At 38.1% G+C, this 16345-nt stretch overlaps 3 protein-coding genes across 6 annotated transcripts; all 3 read right to left on the bottom strand.

Moving 5' to 3' along the window:
- Positions 1–541: 541 nt before the first annotated feature.
- LOC113688247 (protein NARROW LEAF 1-like) lies at positions 542–5446 on the bottom strand. 4 transcript variants are annotated; one of them, XM_027206005.2, is made up of 6 exons: positions 5188–5446; positions 3734–4262; positions 3427–3570; positions 1984–2224; positions 1252–1752; positions 542–1050 (listed from the first exon to the last, which is right to left on the bottom strand). In XM_027206005.2, exons 2-6 carry the CDS (start codon positions 4199–4201, stop codon positions 626–628), a joined length of 1779 nt encoding a protein of 592 aa, XP_027061806.1. In that variant the 5' UTR covers positions 4202–4262; positions 5188–5446; the 3' UTR covers positions 542–625. The 4 variants fall into 4 exon arrangements, with proteins under 4 accessions (XP_027061806.1, XP_027061807.1, XP_071905531.1 ...); XM_027206006.2 differs by having other exon boundaries at positions 5239–5446; XM_072049430.1 differs by lacking the exon at positions 5188–5446 and adding an exon at positions 4567–5151.
- Positions 5447–8210: 2764 nt separating this feature from the next.
- Positions 8211–10430, bottom strand: LOC113688146 (auxin-responsive protein SAUR78). The gene is made up of 2 exons (XM_027205827.2): positions 10293–10430; positions 8211–8921 (listed from the first exon to the last, which is right to left on the bottom strand). Exon 2 carries the CDS (start codon positions 8890–8892, stop codon positions 8452–8454), a length of 441 nt encoding a protein of 146 aa, XP_027061628.1. The 5' UTR covers positions 8893–8921; positions 10293–10430; the 3' UTR covers positions 8211–8451.
- Positions 10431–10672: 242 nt separating this feature from the next.
- LOC113688145 (uncharacterized) lies at positions 10673–15840 on the bottom strand. The gene is made up of 11 exons (XM_027205826.2): positions 15521–15840; positions 15019–15207; positions 14857–14910; positions 14147–14257; positions 13653–13715; positions 13314–13568; positions 12759–12905; positions 12652–12679; positions 12339–12409; positions 11172–11231; positions 10673–10926 (listed from the first exon to the last, which is right to left on the bottom strand). Exons 1-11 carry the CDS (start codon positions 15758–15760, stop codon positions 10858–10860), a joined length of 1287 nt encoding a protein of 428 aa, XP_027061627.1. The 5' UTR covers positions 15761–15840; the 3' UTR covers positions 10673–10857.
- Positions 15841–16345: the final 505 nt, after the last annotated feature.

Genomic DNA, 16345 nt, shown 5'->3' with positions numbered 1-16345 from the left:
TTTCTTTTTTTCGTTTTGGTTTTTTGTTCCCTCTTTTCTATGCATTATTATAGAGATTCTTTTTTTTTTTCCCCCATTATTATAGAGATTCATTTTCCCCCATACAGCATACACACGTGGGCACAAAAGACAAAAAAAAAAAAAAAAGTGTATACTTACTCACACGTTACGGAAATGATGATAGAAAATTAGAAGAAGCAAATTAATTGATCTTCTTTTCTTGAAAAATCTTTTACACAATTACAAGAAATAGGTGACTTTTTTTTTAATTTTACATTAGAATAATATGCTTTCGTAATAAATGTTTTAAATAGTCATCATATATTCGTACCAAAGAGGGGACGCGTTTGTTAAATTGAAAGGAAGTATCTATTTACGGTCCGGCAATTTGAACGTAGCAGCTTTGTCTTCTAAATTCTTTAATTGTCATCCCGGTCTCGGGGATTGTTTCTCTCAAGTCCCGAACATTTTGTTGGGACAGATGCTGGCTTCACCGTGCATTTTTATCAGTCTCGGAAAATGTTAAAGCGACGAGGGGGCGAGCAAAAAGTTTGCATTTTACAGAACCATCGAGCATGCATGAGAGAAGTCAGGGGACCAGTGCAGAGAGAGTACAATGAAAAACTCAATTTGGTTCTTGTGCGCTTGGTGAAGGCTCAGACCGTCTTCTCTTAGGTTCATTATCGCCCAATTGTAGCGAAAACCTGATATCCTCGTCGGAACCATTCCACAAGGCAGACAGATTCTCCGATACAGGCCTATCTTGCAGATCATCTCGGTGAAGTGGGGAACGCCCACTCGATGTTCCAAAAATGAATTGATGTTCCACACTTGGACCAACGTTCGACCCATCTTCTGATAGAAATGCAGCTTCTACTGGTGATGAATTCATATCTGGGCAACACGCACCATCTTCCAAGGGGATTTGTTGAATGCGAAGCCCCAAAGGCTCTGATTTGTCCTTTGGGAGCATTACATCTGGTGGTGAAGAGTCTCCTACAGTCGAACCAACTACCGTTGCTGAAGCGGCTCTTTGTTCTTGCACTGCAACTGTGCCACAAAGAATGAGTGAGATTGAGACTCCTTCCCTGAACTAGGGGAATTTCTAAGAAAAACAAATAATATGACAGCACAGATGAGTACAGTTGTCACTTCTCTGGATCTTTCACATTTAGCATGCGTCAGGACTGCACAGATGCAGGTGATGTCTGACGGTGTACAACAAAATTCACATAGGATAGGACTACGAACCTTTCAGCGCTTCATTCGTAGTGAGCAGATCAAGTTCAAGAAAATTGAGTAGCCGCCCAAGATCAACCCCACTAGTCCAGTTCTCTGGAGGTTGACCAACTTTTAGTTTTAGCCTACCCCTGTTGGCAGTTCCACCCCAAATGATTCCAACTGGTCGCGGCTTCCCTCCATCCTCCCCTTTCAGAATTATGAGACTTCCACTATCTCCTTCAAGATCAAATGTCTGTTGGTTCTCGCCAACCACAAGAAAATCAGTCAAGAAGCATATCCCTTTTTCGTCATTGTACTCGAGAGCATATGCCAATACAGTCCCATTGGTCAAACCCGAACTCCTTCCTACCTTTGTCACTTGTTTCCCAATAAGACTGCTGATTGGAGATTGCAAGTCTATAATCTTCACATCTCCAATCTCTCCTATGCCTTTAACAGAAGTAGTTACAGCAGTCATGTCAAAATCATCACTGAAAGGAATAAATGCACCATCTGCTCTCACAAATGTCTCTGCAAATGGACCAAATTTTGTGTGTATATATCAACTAAATATGCCCAAAATAATCTTCAACCAATTCACTGGTGTTTTTTCACAAAGACATACATTGCATATTATGCAGTAAGAAAGCAAAAGCAATCGGTATGTTAGAGAGTTGAGAAATTAGTTGCGGAAAATATACACAGCAAGAAACCAGTAGCACCAGCTTTAAGGAAGTATTATTTTCATTAGCACATCCCTACCTGGATTTATTCCGGCAAAGATGCCATACCAAAGGTCATCCCTAATGAATGAAGTGGCTCTCTCAACTGCACCAAGATACACCCCAGGTCCAAGAGTGGGAGGTAAAGGATGAAACATCTTCTGATTCGGGTAATCTAAATCAACGGCAACATGCCGGTTAGTGAGAAAACCAATTTGCCGATTGCCCGTTTGGCTCCTAACAATAGCACCCAAGGTTCCGTAGGTCTCTTGACTAGCAACCTAATCAACTTATCAACACATATTTAGAAAATTGTCCAGTAATATGAACTTAACTTTTAGAATAAGAACAATAAAAAAAGATTGCGAGTAACAAATAGGGGTTTCATGAAAATTAAACAAGAAATTGCAAAAGGAAAGATAAGTATATATGACTTCTTCCCAGCTGGATCTCCAGAAGCAGGTGTCTTGGCAGAAACTTCCATCTTGTCCCTCACAGATTTTAATAATTAATATTACCCCACAACCTTCAATACTTCCAACCAAATCAATCATTTGTTGATGGAACACGACAGCAAGAGAGCAATTTCCAAATATATTCGACAAGAATGCAAAGGAAAGCTACAAGCTGAGGATACATTTTTACATAAACAATACCTGATACTTTACTGGACACTCTTTAACACATTTACTGCATTAGATTAGAATGCGTTTTAAAACTATGAATTTGAAAAAGATAAGAGAACCTCCAGGAGGTTGAAGTAGTCATCATTTTGTCAATCTAAGCAATAAACAGCGAGAACTTCCAGCCTACATACTTGAAACGAAAAAGTAGCTAGATAAATGAAACTACTTGGCTGTAAAAAGTTTGCATGTATTAGTTAAAAAACTTGGACTACTAAATTTTATAACAATTTCTGCTGTAAATTTGTTGTGAAACTTTTTATGTACTTTTAGAATTTAAAGGCCACCCCTAAGGGAAGGCAGAGGTTTCCTGCAGCACATTTCCACAGGGGAAAATAACAATTCTACTCGTATGGTTGAACCTACTTGAAAATGGTGCGAGCACCACACTCCTTCCCAGTCATCCAATAAGCTGATTGCTCCAATACACTCCTTCCCTAGTCTATGATGAGCTGATTACTCCAAAATGCATCACTATCATGAAGCAGCTCAAGATGCAACATTTCTTTTACGTATGAAGGTCTAAGATTAAATATTAACAACAAAAAGAAGATTTGTCAAATCAGAAATGTCAAATGAGAAAAAATTTAGTCACAAAGCTGTTTGGATTCATTAACTTGCATAGGTACTGCAGAGAAAAACAACCGTTGGAAAGTTCAAACATAGTATTCAACATAGTAGGGGAAACATCTAGTTAAAAGCACACTCTTAAGGATGTCCCTTTTTATCCCCACAGAGAACAAGAAGGAAGCCAAAAATTGTAAACAAAATTGGCATATGGATACAGAGCTTGAGCACACCTGAGAACCTGAACCAACACATGGATCACTTCCCCGTAGGTCATCTACTATTTCAGTGTACAATTGTTCCTTAGGTGTTGGCTCTGGTGCACCAAAATATGAAAATTCCACAACGTCCACATCACACCACACTCCTCCTGGTCCCTGAAGAGACACGACCTTTCAACTTTAGAACAAAGAGTGGGACAATCAGGACAGCTGTGAGTGTGTGTGAGTGTGAGAGAGAGAGAGAGAGAAGCAATGACGTCACGAACTATAATGAATAACCACTGAAAAGAAGCAGAGAACATAAGTATCACGCCATCACCTCCAAGGCAGTAGGCAGACACTGAATAGGGGTTAGCCATTGCTTATGAACCTTCCTAGATACAAATACCAGTATTGCAGGAATGTCTGTCAAAACGCCTCGTCGGATACGAAACCCAATAGCTGTGCCAAGACTGTAACAGCGAAGGATTTTGCTGTGAAACGCCCTAATAGTCATAAGCTCAAGTAACGAATTTGCTCGTTGCCCTTCTGGAAGTCGTCCAAGAGTTTCAGGCAAGACCCCTTTTTGTAGGTTTGCAAAATAATTTGCCCTCTCTTCAGCTGCATCATTTAATCGACTAGGCCACGAGAAGTAAGCAGCACTGCTCTCACAGTGCTGTCCAGCTGATGCATAAGGTTGTAGTGTTGGCAGACTAAATGATGGCAAATTGGAGTGACTACAACAGTTCTTCTCGAGGTCCAGTGCTGATTCTTCAGATGGGATCGAACCTGAGTAACGAGCTTTCATATTCAACCTCGTTCTTGATCTAAAACTTCAACTGGGAGAAACTCGACAAGAAGAAAGATTCCTGCAAAGTAATGAAACTTAATATAACCAAAACCAACAAACAAAAAACAAAATAGAAAAACTTGTTGGTTTTAGATTAAACATCTTCATACACGATGTGGATTATACAGCAGCAAATGATGTTGACATGATAAACTTGGTATAAACAACACTAAAAGAATGCATGAACAGGCAATACAATGCTTTCTACCCAAACAGTTAAGCTTCATCCTTGAGTAAATATTTGCTTTATCAAGTTGACAACAAGGACAGTGAATAATTGCTTTTCAGGAAAAGAAAGAATGAACAGTAAGTCTGGAGACAACCCTGATGTGAAGCACAACTTTCACCCAGTAGACATCCTTGATTGCCTAATCATAATTCAGGTTCGACCAAAATGCATCCTTTTCCAAATCCCCAAATTTCTTTTGCAACAATATACAGAAAAACCAGCAACGAAGTAGTATTCCGAAAGACCAATCCTTAATATATATATAGAGTGTGACATACTATGAGTAAGAAAATGACCTTTAGCTTTTAGAACAACAGAATAAACACAAGATAACCAACTAACCGAACAATCGACTACGTTAGAAACCAGGCCTCATGCAAATCAAAGGTTCTGCTCCTGAATTATAATGGAAAATACAAATTTAGACACAAGACAGCCAAAAAGGCCTGAACTTTGCATTTTCGTATCAAGCCACTGCGCAAACAAAACCCCCCAACCCCCACCAACAAAAATTTTTTTTTTTAAAAAAAAGGCGTGAAAATAGATATAATATAATGGCAAAATCAAACCAGAAAATAAAACCATATCGTTGACAAAACATTAGCATGAAAGGTATTGCTGGCTAAACCCTTTTTCCTTAAAGTTCAAAACTTTATTATCGATTTGAAAAGAAATTCATAAGCATGCTGAAAGATAGCAAATTCAAGAAAATTACCCGCAAGTTTAAAAAGAATTATAGAAAGATTGAATGACCAGGACAACTAACTGAAATTTAGACTTTAATCAGCACCACAGCTTGGATGAATCATGAATTGCAAGTTGCAATGAAGCCCAATTGAGGAAAGCAGAGCAATTTAATGCAGAAAGCGCATGAAATGAGGAAAGCAAAAAAGACACAGGCTTTGTCTCTCAGTAGTGCATTTTGGGAGAAGGGAGTGAGTGAGAGAGCACTACTGTGTTTCTTAGTGCTTTTATGTTTTTCTTTTTTGGGTGTTGGGGGGTTTAAATAAATAATCGTGCACGAGCGATTGGATCATTCCTATGTGGTCGTCTGACCTTTCTTTTTACACGTTTTAGCCGTCCGATGTAAGTCGTTTGACCAATCATCATGTTTCTCATTGCAAGCCACACCACACAACTATTTATTTGCCCTTTTGGAAAGGCCGAGCGCGCGCAAATCATTTTCCCAATACGAACTTCTTTGAACTCGTTGAATTTGTTTGGATTGGCATCATTTCAGATAAAATAATTTGTTTCACAAATTTCAATCACCTTTTTATCTCACATACATCACATCACAAAAAGTGATACAGTAATTAAATCAAATAAATCATTCAAATAAACTCTTATCCAAACAAACTCAATTGCTTTCGGAGCATATTTCCGATAAAAACCTATTCTAATAGTATCAAACCAACTAAAGAGATCTCCAGCCATCTTCTTCATCATTCCTCTGACCTGTGCATCACAAGAAACAACAGAAAAATGCATTTTATGCACCACAAGGAAAACATGTCAATGCATCTAAGAAATCTGAGATAACCGAGAAAATCCAAAGCATGCTTCGCCAATTCATCTAAGACATTGGTTGGCCGAACGACCAATGTCTTGCAAATCATCAAGCTGTGCAGCGAGACACTCGACAACATCAATCATCAAGCCCCTAAAAAGCGTGGCAGCATAAATTTATTCATTGGTGTTTCCCTTGAATGGCACACCTCCGGAGAATCTTCACGAAGTTTCTTACCGTGCTCTTTTGAACGTATAACATGTGTTTTTATTTACCAAGTATGTACTGCAAAAAATAAAAAGAAGATCTACTGGAGAGGAGCCATGTCCCAACTTTGTAACAATAAAATTGAACACCCCTACCTTCTAAAAACGAAATTAAAAGATCAACTCAACCTTAACCATTTCAGCTCTTCACTTTAAATACAACAAAAGAAAAACAAATTAGGATCATGCTTAGAGCAAAACACTTATTAATGTGTAGGAGGTTGAATAAGTCATGGTAATGTTGGAGAGCAGTGACGTGAGCACATGATCTGATAACCACTTCGAAGAAAAATTACTGATCCGTGAAAACCTAGCATTCAAGAGATCAGTTTAGCATACCAATACACGTATGTGTTGCGTCAAAAACAGTAGCAAGACATGTATCAGCCCAATGCTTGCTCCGTACAGTAGAAAAGTAAAGCCAAGTGTTGTGTTCATAACATTAATTATTATTGATTAGCAAACTTCGTACAGCATAATCACAGCGCTTCACTTTGTAGGGCTAAGGTTGTGAGTTGACAGAGAGGTAAGTGGAGGAAAAAGGAGTGGCGGCTTATTCATTTCTATTGAACACGACACGAGTTGGAAGGCTCATGGAAAACTCAACAAAACATAACAACATTTTCATGCAGTTTATTTTTTACAACAAAGCTAATATGAAATGAATCAAAAAGCACGCGCTTTATTACATGAAGCCCACCAACCTAACATATAGTAACAACTCGACTTTCATCACCAGCATGCTTAAGCTATTATTAGTCTTAAGTATGAATCTTGGGAGTGAATGTATATACCTTTTTTCTAACTTAAGCATCCATTTGCCTCATTTAAGGGGGGGCGCTTGAAGAAGAGATTGGAAGATAATCACTAATGAGGCAATGGGAAGCCTCATTCGATCGAATTAGGGGTAGCAACGGTTGCTGTTGCACCCCTTTCTCAAAGGCAGATCATAAATATTGGCTAAAAAAAAAAAAATGCACTCATTTCTCAAAGATTGATGATGAAGATTGGCTGGAAAAAAATTATGAGGTTCAAATTATATGATGTAAATTATTTTAAACGCCACGCGTGAGACTTTAAAAAAATTGTTCTAAAATTATATTGAATTTAAAGTATTTTATATAGTTGAACAAAGAGTTAATTTTATATACACTAATTATATATATACTATTACAGTTGGATGCATAACACATACGTAAAATTTAAATTTAAATTATGTATCATAGTTTTAGTGATGCACTATCAATGTATAAGAGATTAATCTTTAAACAAATGCATTACATTTTGTTCAAGTTCACTAAACTTTTTGGGACGGTTGCTGCCGTTCCCCACTGGATCCTCCCAAATTTCCCCGTCACAACCTCGGGTCACATATTGATAGCGCCATGACATTTTTGCCCCAACATTCTATGTCCGTCCCACGGATGGGCTTTGGATTGAGCTGTAAACAGTACCTTTGCTGGGAAAGGGCAAGTTCTGATCAGATGGGTCTGGCACAATCACCTCACCTCAAAATGGACCTGTGGCTCCATGTAAACCTTGCCAGCCCACTTATATATATATATATATATTTATTTATTTATTTGCGTCGACATAGAATTCTTTCTGGTATCCGATTCAATTGGCAATCACGCTCAGTCAAGTGAAACTTTTAGCTCTACTATGGAGAGATTTTCTCTGGACGCTTCAGAGAGCCTTCCATGAACCGACACCAAAAAAGAAAAAAGAAAAAAGGTTGAACCGGGAGAGAAAACCAGGTTAATAAGTTGGTTGGAGCTCATCTTCGGCGTTAATAAGTTGGATTTTTCTTTTTTATCCTCAGCCCATTTTTGTTTTGCAATTTTCATTTCCTATATTGGGTCAGTTGAATGAACACAATGTACGAGCCATCTTACACACCATTAAAACAAAATTTGGAATAAAAGAAGAGAAGAGAAGAAGAATATTGATTGACTAGCGGAATTACATAAAATCGCGAGTCTTTATTGATTTCTTGATCCTTTGAATCATCAATTCAATGACAATAGAGATAAAGACAATTACAAGTGATGTAACCGAATTATGCTCTCAGTTTTCACGAGGAGCAGCGGCAAATTAACCTCTAGGTACATGCATGACTAATTTATCATCATCTGTAGGGCAGACCAAATGCATTGATAATTGTTCAATATCAACACATTCATAATAATCTCAAATTTCAAAACTAAAACACGTAGAGATCAGCAAGTTCCTCCAAAGACAGAGCGTCGGAAGCGAGATTTGGATCGGCATTGTCAAGCATCCATAAGAGGTGATCAAAGAGAACCACCTCGCATTTGACAGACAAATCCTCACCTGCTGGATTCTCGTTGGATTTTTGAATGATAGCCTTCAACAATGGGTGGTTCAGGTACTTAGACTTGACCAGGAATCGCCTTCTCGAACTCCCAACAAATACCACTGTTTCACAATCTTCATGATTTGTGCTAGCATCTCGTTTTTCGTGATCATCCTGTGCCAGTACCATGTGGGCAGAACCCCACATATGATCATCAGCTTGATGATCTCTAGCGGACTTGGACCTCAGGCTACTGTAGGACGAAGTCCTGCCCAGTTGTCGAGACAGTGTCTTGCACCTTTTGAGCATCAGATTCAGCTTCTTCATTCTATCTCCAACTGTCCAATCTTCTAATTCTGTAAAGATAAAGGAAGAAGATAGGGAATTTACTCATTTGGAGAGTGACAGACATGCATGGACGCTTCATATATACTCCTGATCACTTCGATAAAAGAATTAAGAGGGATGAGGAGTGGGGCGGGGTGGAGTGGGTGGGAGGTCGTCATTCTTCCTGCTTGCCGGTGCTTGGGATGCGTGACCCACTTGCAACCGAAATTTTTCGAATGACAGAGAACAGGCCATCTTCTCTGTTCTTCTTTTGTTGTGGGGCAGACGCGATACTGACATTCTGGTCATCATGATGAATCCCAGCATTAAATATCTGATTTTTTTTATGTTCGATGAATAGAGACACGAAACAACAAATCAACCGCTCGACCGTTCCTGGACATCAAATTAAGAATCCTCCTTTAATTAAAGTTTTATTTAAACCCCTGAAGGAAAATTGTATATTGTATATTGTATTGTCAGGTCCTCAGCTCTCGTTTCCGCGTATGCATAATGAATCTGGTGGAAGCCCAGAAGAGCTTACTTATTGCCGCTTCGATTCCATTCACTGCTCCTCCTAAGTCCTAACTAACGTATCCTCCTGCAACAGCATTTTCCAGTGCCAGTAATAGTAGTAGTATAATGCACAGAACCGGTAACTAATTAAATACATCCTCCTAATTAATTAAATGCATCAATCATCAAGAACCGGTGATGATAAAAATGTTGCGTATGGTGTGTGTCCAAAATTCAGTAATGGACGTGCGGCTACTGATCAGAGGAGTGATTAAATTTCCAAAAAGTTTAAGCACTACTCCATATAATTTTTATTAAAAAAAAAAAATGTCTTCTTTAAAAAGAATATGAATGCATTCCTGAAAACTGACAAGAAGTGTACACGTGCATTCACTCACTCTACAGAACTGCTGCCATATAGTATCTCTCTAGCAACAAACAAACTGTTTGCAATTTTCTTTAGGGACTACTGCTCGTGAACCTTATCATCTCTCTCTCATCACCATAGAGTTGTTGATATTTTCATAAACTGGGTCCGTTGATTTCTAATGCACAATTCCAATGAAGTTTGTAATGTGCAATTGGCCTTGAGATATATTCTGAAGTTCAATCATGTCGGGATTTGCTCCCCCTGCCGATTTTAGGATTTTTGAAACTAGTTTTTGTGCCTTTGTTTGAGACATAATGCATGCTATGTAAAAATTTATTAAGAGATTATTTCAAAACAAAAATTCTCCAAATCCTCAACAATCCAGACAATTTTTTTTTTTTTTTTTTTTTTGGGGTGTTGTTTTTTGGGGTGTTTTGTGGGGGGGGGGGGGGGGGGGGGGGGGGGGGGGAGTTGCTGCTTTAGGAACAAACAAAGGAGATGCTTTTGCACTTACACCATGTCCCACCGCCTCATTAATGCGCGCGCAGTGATTTGGAATGTTGAAATGAATTGAGTGTGTTGATTGGACGAGTACTGAAGCTTAATATCCATCTTAGCTTCCAAGCTAACGTAGCTGCTTTTGATTTTGCTTACAAGCTAATGCAACAGCCATCAAACTAAACACATAATGCTGGGCCTGGGGAAGGAGATCTTTCAGGAAACACTTGGACTCTGGGATTTGTGCTGGACCGTTTCCACTGCTAAGTAAATTGCTGTGAAGAGTGAAGGATAAAAGGCACGCTCAGATTCTTCTCTCTCACTTTTTTATATCGTCACCTTCGTCTACTTCCGCAATTGCATCAATTTTCACTTGCAACCACAAGACCAACTATATGTACCATGGATCTTTCTCCTCGACCAAAATTGTAAGTGTATAACTTACCAGGAGTTCACATGTCTATCTCTAACACAACAATAGTCCATCCCACATAATTGTATTCTTGAACTATTGCATGCATCATTCGTGAGGATTCCAAAAAAAAAAAAAATGCAGTTCCAGAATCTGATTAGTATACCGTTCAGACATTGAACCTGAACAACATGACATCCCCTTCTTGTACAATATAATCTTTCCCTTCTAGTCTCAGCTGCACAAGAGCGGATAATCATGTTATGGACTCATGTAAGCTTCTTAATTAGAGAAAAGGATTAAAATCATATTCTGTTTTCTTTTCTTGCAGGCCAAGGCCAAAGGGGGCTAGGAGGTTAAGGTTTCTCTTTTCCGAAGATGAAGTTGTTTTCCAAGAAATCAGTCTTACTGCATACATATTTAGCAAGAAGAGACCAATCCACCTAATAATTGGTTTAAAAACACAAGAAAGAACAAGCTTACAAGACCCTTCTCTCTTGCAGCTCCAAAAGAACCGACAGCAACAAAATCATCATAACCAACCTAGGAAAGAAACATCTGGATCTCAGAGTCATATAGCTGATAAAGTTTGTGAAACAGACATTTATAGGCTAAAAAGTCTGCAAGAAGTTATTCAAGTTAGTAGATAGGTCAACCAAAATGGACAAATGAATGGAAAGTATGCATCATAGCCACATTTGGAATTGTTTTCCACACTTGGCAAATATAACAAATTTATTCTCTTAAAGTACACAAAACCGAACTAGAGAAGTGCATGAAGTTATCACATGGAGAGCTCTGTGAAATCCTTCACCTATCAAAAGTTTGTTAGCACAAACAAGATTTGGCAACAAACATGCAGACTGATATTTCTGACTGTCAAGTGCAGTGAACAAGTACAAGCACGAATGGGTAAGAAAGACAGGTTATCATTTGATAGTGATCATGGCATATTTTGTGTTCCACCAATAAGTATGCCACCTATTTATTTAGGCAGGGTATCATGTTGGGTTCATCTTCTACTTTTATCAGCACTACACAAATCAGCTTAATGCCTATATCTTAAAAGTTAGTGCAAAGTATGCAGACGGCCACTAAACAATTGTGATCCTAAAGTTTTGGCCATTCAAATATTAAATGTTTCAAACAACTCACTCAACTTCTAACCACTAAGTCTGTTTCCACCTTTATGTCTTTTTTATTCTGTTAAGTATAGGGACAGTTATGTCTATACATAAAACAATTCATGTGTAAAAGGAAATAATACTATCAACTACCCTATACCATGGATAAGAAATAACAAAAAGAGACACAGAAAATTATTAGAACCAGAATAAAGTAAAGGACCGCAAATTTGCTCCATGTTTTCTTTTTAGCTTTTCTTACAATAAAAATGTTTGGACAAAAATTTCCCTAAAAATTAACTAAATTAGAGAAACCTAACAGCTGAAATGGATGGAATGATCATTCACTTACAGTATTGGAAGTTTTAAAGAATATATGAAGCTTTTAATAGTTCAGTCACCAAAAACTTTACAATGATAATAGTTTAGTGGGCTCCTCAGTCTTTTAGCTTAAAAATTAAAAAAAGTGCTATAAAGAAAAACTAAAGCAGTGCTCCAGAAGGCACAGTTTTCTCAGTAAGCTCACCGTTTCAGCTCTTATGAAACCCTTCTCAAAGTCAGAATGAATAACCCCAGCAGCTTGGGGTGCAGTCATTCCTGAAAGGTTGAGAAGAAATTAATTAACCAGCAGAAGAAGAATGGCTATGAAACACGTAGATACTATTGTCTATCCAATAATCAGAAAATAGTCACTAAAGAAAAAAGAACAACTCAGACCTTTCAAACAAAATTTTAATCAGGGAAGAGCAACAGCAGGACAAATCCCACTACAGCATGGTATTCAGAAGAAAAGGAAAAGCATAGCTTTTTATTCAACATCGAGGCAATAGTTTACTGACCTGATTGTATGGTCCATGCTTTGGTTTCCTGAAAGCAGAATGAGTAAATATGACTTTCAGCTATACACAGTTTTATCTCAATCAGCAACGTTTCTGATGTACATTACCTTTTCACCTGATGTGAAGTACGTACGCAAACCCAAAAGTCCATAGGTCTCCCTAATAAGATTTCCTAAGCCACTTTCCTTGACACCAAGTGATGCTAAATACTCCGTCCTTTCTTCAAGTGGAAGCTCTGTAAGCTCTGATTCAACCTGGGATAACACAATTTACAGTCAGTTTTAAGCTATAGTCCAAGAAACTGCTGAAGCTGAGCATAAAATATCAGGTAATTAAGCTTTCATATCCTACCAACCCTCCCAGAGGGAAACTTCAGGGACAAACAAAGTAAAAAGGCCTCCTTTGAAGTTAATTCAGTTATACATTTCATCCACCAAAGTCAGATAATGTAGGTTTATTACCAAGCTTGACTGGTCAATAAAGCATATATAGCTCAGGGCAGATAAAAACTCAGAAGTAAGGCACTAAGGACAGGATGAGAAAGATCCGCAAATTTGAACTACATCAATATGAATGGATGAGGAAGAAAAGAAAGCCAAAGAAGAAAAGAACTTGCAGGAATTATAAGGTCAAAGGGCTTCTGCCAGAAGAAATCACCAAACCTGTGCTGAAACAGTTACTAGCCCAGACTGCAACTCAGAAGCCAATTTCTTCACTTCTGCAACATAAGGGTTACTTTCTGGCGCAGATAGATCGGATTCAGCTACATTAGCAACATATATGACTGGTTTCATCGTAAGCAAACAAAGATGCTTTACAGCATCTTTTTCAAAATCTGTTAAAGAAACTGATCGTGCAGGTTTTCCATCCAATAGTGCCTGCTGAATTTTTTCCAGAGCAGACTTCTCTGCTTCTTCCTGAAGTCACAGATTTTAGAGTATGTTCGAGAGAGGATACTTCACAACATTTTTAGAAGTTGGAACCACCAAGATCACTCTTACCTTAACTTTGGATTGTGAATCCTTAGCTTTCCCTTTTTTGAGTTTCTCCATTCTCTTCTCAATCTGTACTTCTTGTAAGCAACAAGTAAGCATACTTAACTAAAGAAAAGTAAGCTAGGATCATGTAAGACAATCTAGAGTAGCATTTGTTCTTTTGCAGTACACTACATGAAGGTATGATAAGATTCAAGCACCCCCAGGGGACAACTTATATGGACAAAAATTAGGCATAACTATGACGGTTGTCATGAATTGGTTAGGCCATTCCTTAATTTTCCAATGAAAACATTTGCTGCAGTAATATTCGCTTCCATTTTTAGGATGAATACGAAACAACGTTTCAGCAAGATAAACATACATCACTCGCTGGTAATTCCATCATATTGTGCCCTCATAATAATAAATCCACAGTTACAGTTTCTTCTTCGTAAGCCTCAAACTTGTGATGTTCCAACTTTCAAGTTAAAAATAATTAAAAAAAGATGATAGCAAACCTGATCCAAATCCGAGAAAACCAACTCCAAGTTGATGACATCAACATCTGACATTGGGTCAACTTTCCCATTCACATGAACAACATCATTATCCTCAAAACAGCGAACAACCTGAAAGAGCAACAAAACAACTGCCGAATTATCATGAATCAGAATGGTAAATGGATCATCTTAGAAATTAAAAGCAGTAGGATATTGAATTTACAGAGAATGACCAAAAAGCATTAATTTTTTTGGGTCCCTCACATACACATAGAGAATTTTTTTTTGGTCAACTAAGCAGGGTGAAGGCTCAGACATGTCAGCAGAGCTATCCTCAAAACCTGGACTGCCATTTGAGTCAGATGGGACAACGCTATATAGAATGTTATGCCCTTAAAGGCGACAACTTTATTCATCTCAAAAGTTCTATTTGAGATACAGTGGATACTTATCTTCTTGTCCTAGCAACTACAATGATCATAATAGATGACAGAAAAAATGCAGCTTTGCCACTGTTAGACATGTAACAAAGTAGGTCCCCAATACTCGAACTGCATCCAACCCTGGGAAAGAACTAACTTTTGCATCCTGATAACAGCTATTCAAGTGTTCACCTACTAAATAGCATATACTATAAGCTAAGATTATCATGAACGAAGAACTAATACACCTGCTAAATAGCAGATACTATGAGCTAAGATTATCATAGGTGAAGAACTAGTACACACCTGAAGTATGGAATCCACTTCACGAATGTGTGATAAGAACTTATTACCCAAACCCTGCAATCAGATATTAGTTTCCAATAAGCGCAATACGTGAACACCAGTATGAAACTCAAGAAAAAACGAGAAGACTCAGCAAATGAAGCGTTTGTATCAAAATTTCACCTCCCCTTGACTGGCTCCCTTGACAAGGCCAGCAATATCAACAAACTCAATAGATGTGGGAACGGCTCGCTGGGATTTGCTAAGATGAGAAAGAACATGAAGACGTGGATCAGGAACAGCTACTTTCCCAACATTAGGTTCAATTGTGCAGAATGGGAAATTGGCAGCCTGAGCCTTTCCATTCTCAACCTGCAAATCATTCACCAAACTATACTAAGCATGGCTGTTATCAGAGAGCACTCATTTCGCAAGAACTTGAATGCTTTTTAAGGAATTTGAATTAGTTCTTGCAGCGTACAAATGTCCTAGAATATTGAAGGTCCAACTTTGGACAAACAAGTGGCGGGTGGAAGTTAAAAGCAAGAACTTGAATGCTTTTTAAGGAATTTGAACTAGTTTTCGTTGCTCAACTGCGTACAAATGTCCAAGAATATAATATTGAAGGTCCAAATTTGAACAAACAAGTGGCGGCGAAAGTTAAGAAGGAGGAAGACAGACTTACGACGGAGTTGAAGAGAGTGGATTTGCCGACATTGGGGAGGCCGACGATGCCGGCTTTCAGGCTCATAGCTATTCTCGCCGTCGACGACAGCCTCCTCTTGAAGAATAGAGAGTTCGAATGTAGCGACCATTGGAGTTGAAGAGACGGTTTGGAGAGTAGAAGAGTAGTATTAGTAGTAATGGCGAGCTTGGATGGAATGAAGTGAGAGCAAGCAGTAGCTACTGCAGCTATTCTGGCCATTTGTTTCTTTTCTTTCTTTCTTTCTTTTTTTTTAATAATAATCAGGAGACAGTCGAAAGAGAAGAGGATCAGGCGCCGATATGTTTAGAGATTTCCCCACGGCAATTGATATTCGCTTTTTTTTTTTTTTTTTTTTTTGAATGACATGACATCTCTTAGAAGCTTTACAATAAGAAGCCAGGTGTTAAATGTTAAACTGATTTCAAACTGATTTTAAACTGATTTCAAATCTAAATGTTAAATGCTTTATCTTAAAATTCAAATTGTTTTTAACCATTTGTAATTCCTTATGCCTAACACAAAATATAAAAATGGTTAATCCTGATTAATCCAGAGTTGAACCATATTAACCTTAACTAAACCGAAGCCGAACATTGTCAGGTCCTATGAGCGCAGTAACATTGTCAGACTCTTTCCTCGCGGTTCCACATCCAGTACTACGATTTTCAGTATTATGGACTGAATCTGGATACGGTAATTATTTGCACTTATCATATTATAATGGACATCAGCCTTTTGCCCCACTAACTAATAAATCTTTTATCGTTTGGAAAAAACAAAAAAAAACTAATAAAACTTTCTAAA

The sequence above is a fragment of the Coffea arabica genome, chromosome 5e (assembly GCF_036785885.1).
Source record: "Coffea arabica cultivar ET-39 chromosome 5e, Coffea Arabica ET-39 HiFi, whole genome shotgun sequence".
NCBI lineage: Eukaryota > Viridiplantae > Streptophyta > Magnoliopsida > Gentianales > Rubiaceae > Coffea > Coffea arabica.
This window is presented reverse-complemented; position numbering and strand designations above follow the sequence as displayed.

What these genes read in the sequence shown, in the direction of transcription:
- LOC113688247 (XM_027206005.2), bottom strand. Translation starts at nt 4,201, where the DNA reads ATGAAAGCTCGTTACTCAGGTTCGATCCCATCTGAAGAATCAGCACTG. An exon ending in GTGTTGGTTCAGGTTCTCAG is followed by an intron (nt 2,225 to 3,426) that starts GTGTGCTCAAGC and finishes TAAGTTGATTAG; the next exon opens with GTTGCTAGTCAAGAGACCTA. An exon ending in TACGAATGAAGCGCTGAAAG is followed by an intron (nt 1,051 to 1,251) that starts GTTCGTAGTCCT and finishes TTTGTGGCACAG; the next exon opens with TTGCAGTGCAAGAACAAAGA.
- LOC113688146 (XM_027205827.2), bottom strand. Translation starts at nt 8,892, where the DNA reads ATGAAGAAGCTGAATCTGATGCTCAAAAGGTGCAAGACACTGTCTCGA.
- LOC113688145 (XM_027205826.2), bottom strand. Translation starts at nt 15,760, where the DNA reads ATGGCCAGAATAGCTGCAGTAGCTACTGCTTGCTCTCACTTCATTCCA. An exon ending in CCACTCTCTTCAACTCCGTC is followed by an intron (nt 15,208 to 15,520) that starts GTAAGTCTGTCT and finishes AATGATTTGCAG; the next exon opens with GTTGAGAATGGAAAGGCTCA. An exon ending in AGGGAGCCAGTCAAGGGGAG is followed by an intron (nt 14,911 to 15,018) that starts GTGAAATTTTGA and finishes ATCTGATTGCAG; the next exon opens with GGTTTGGGTAATAAGTTCTT.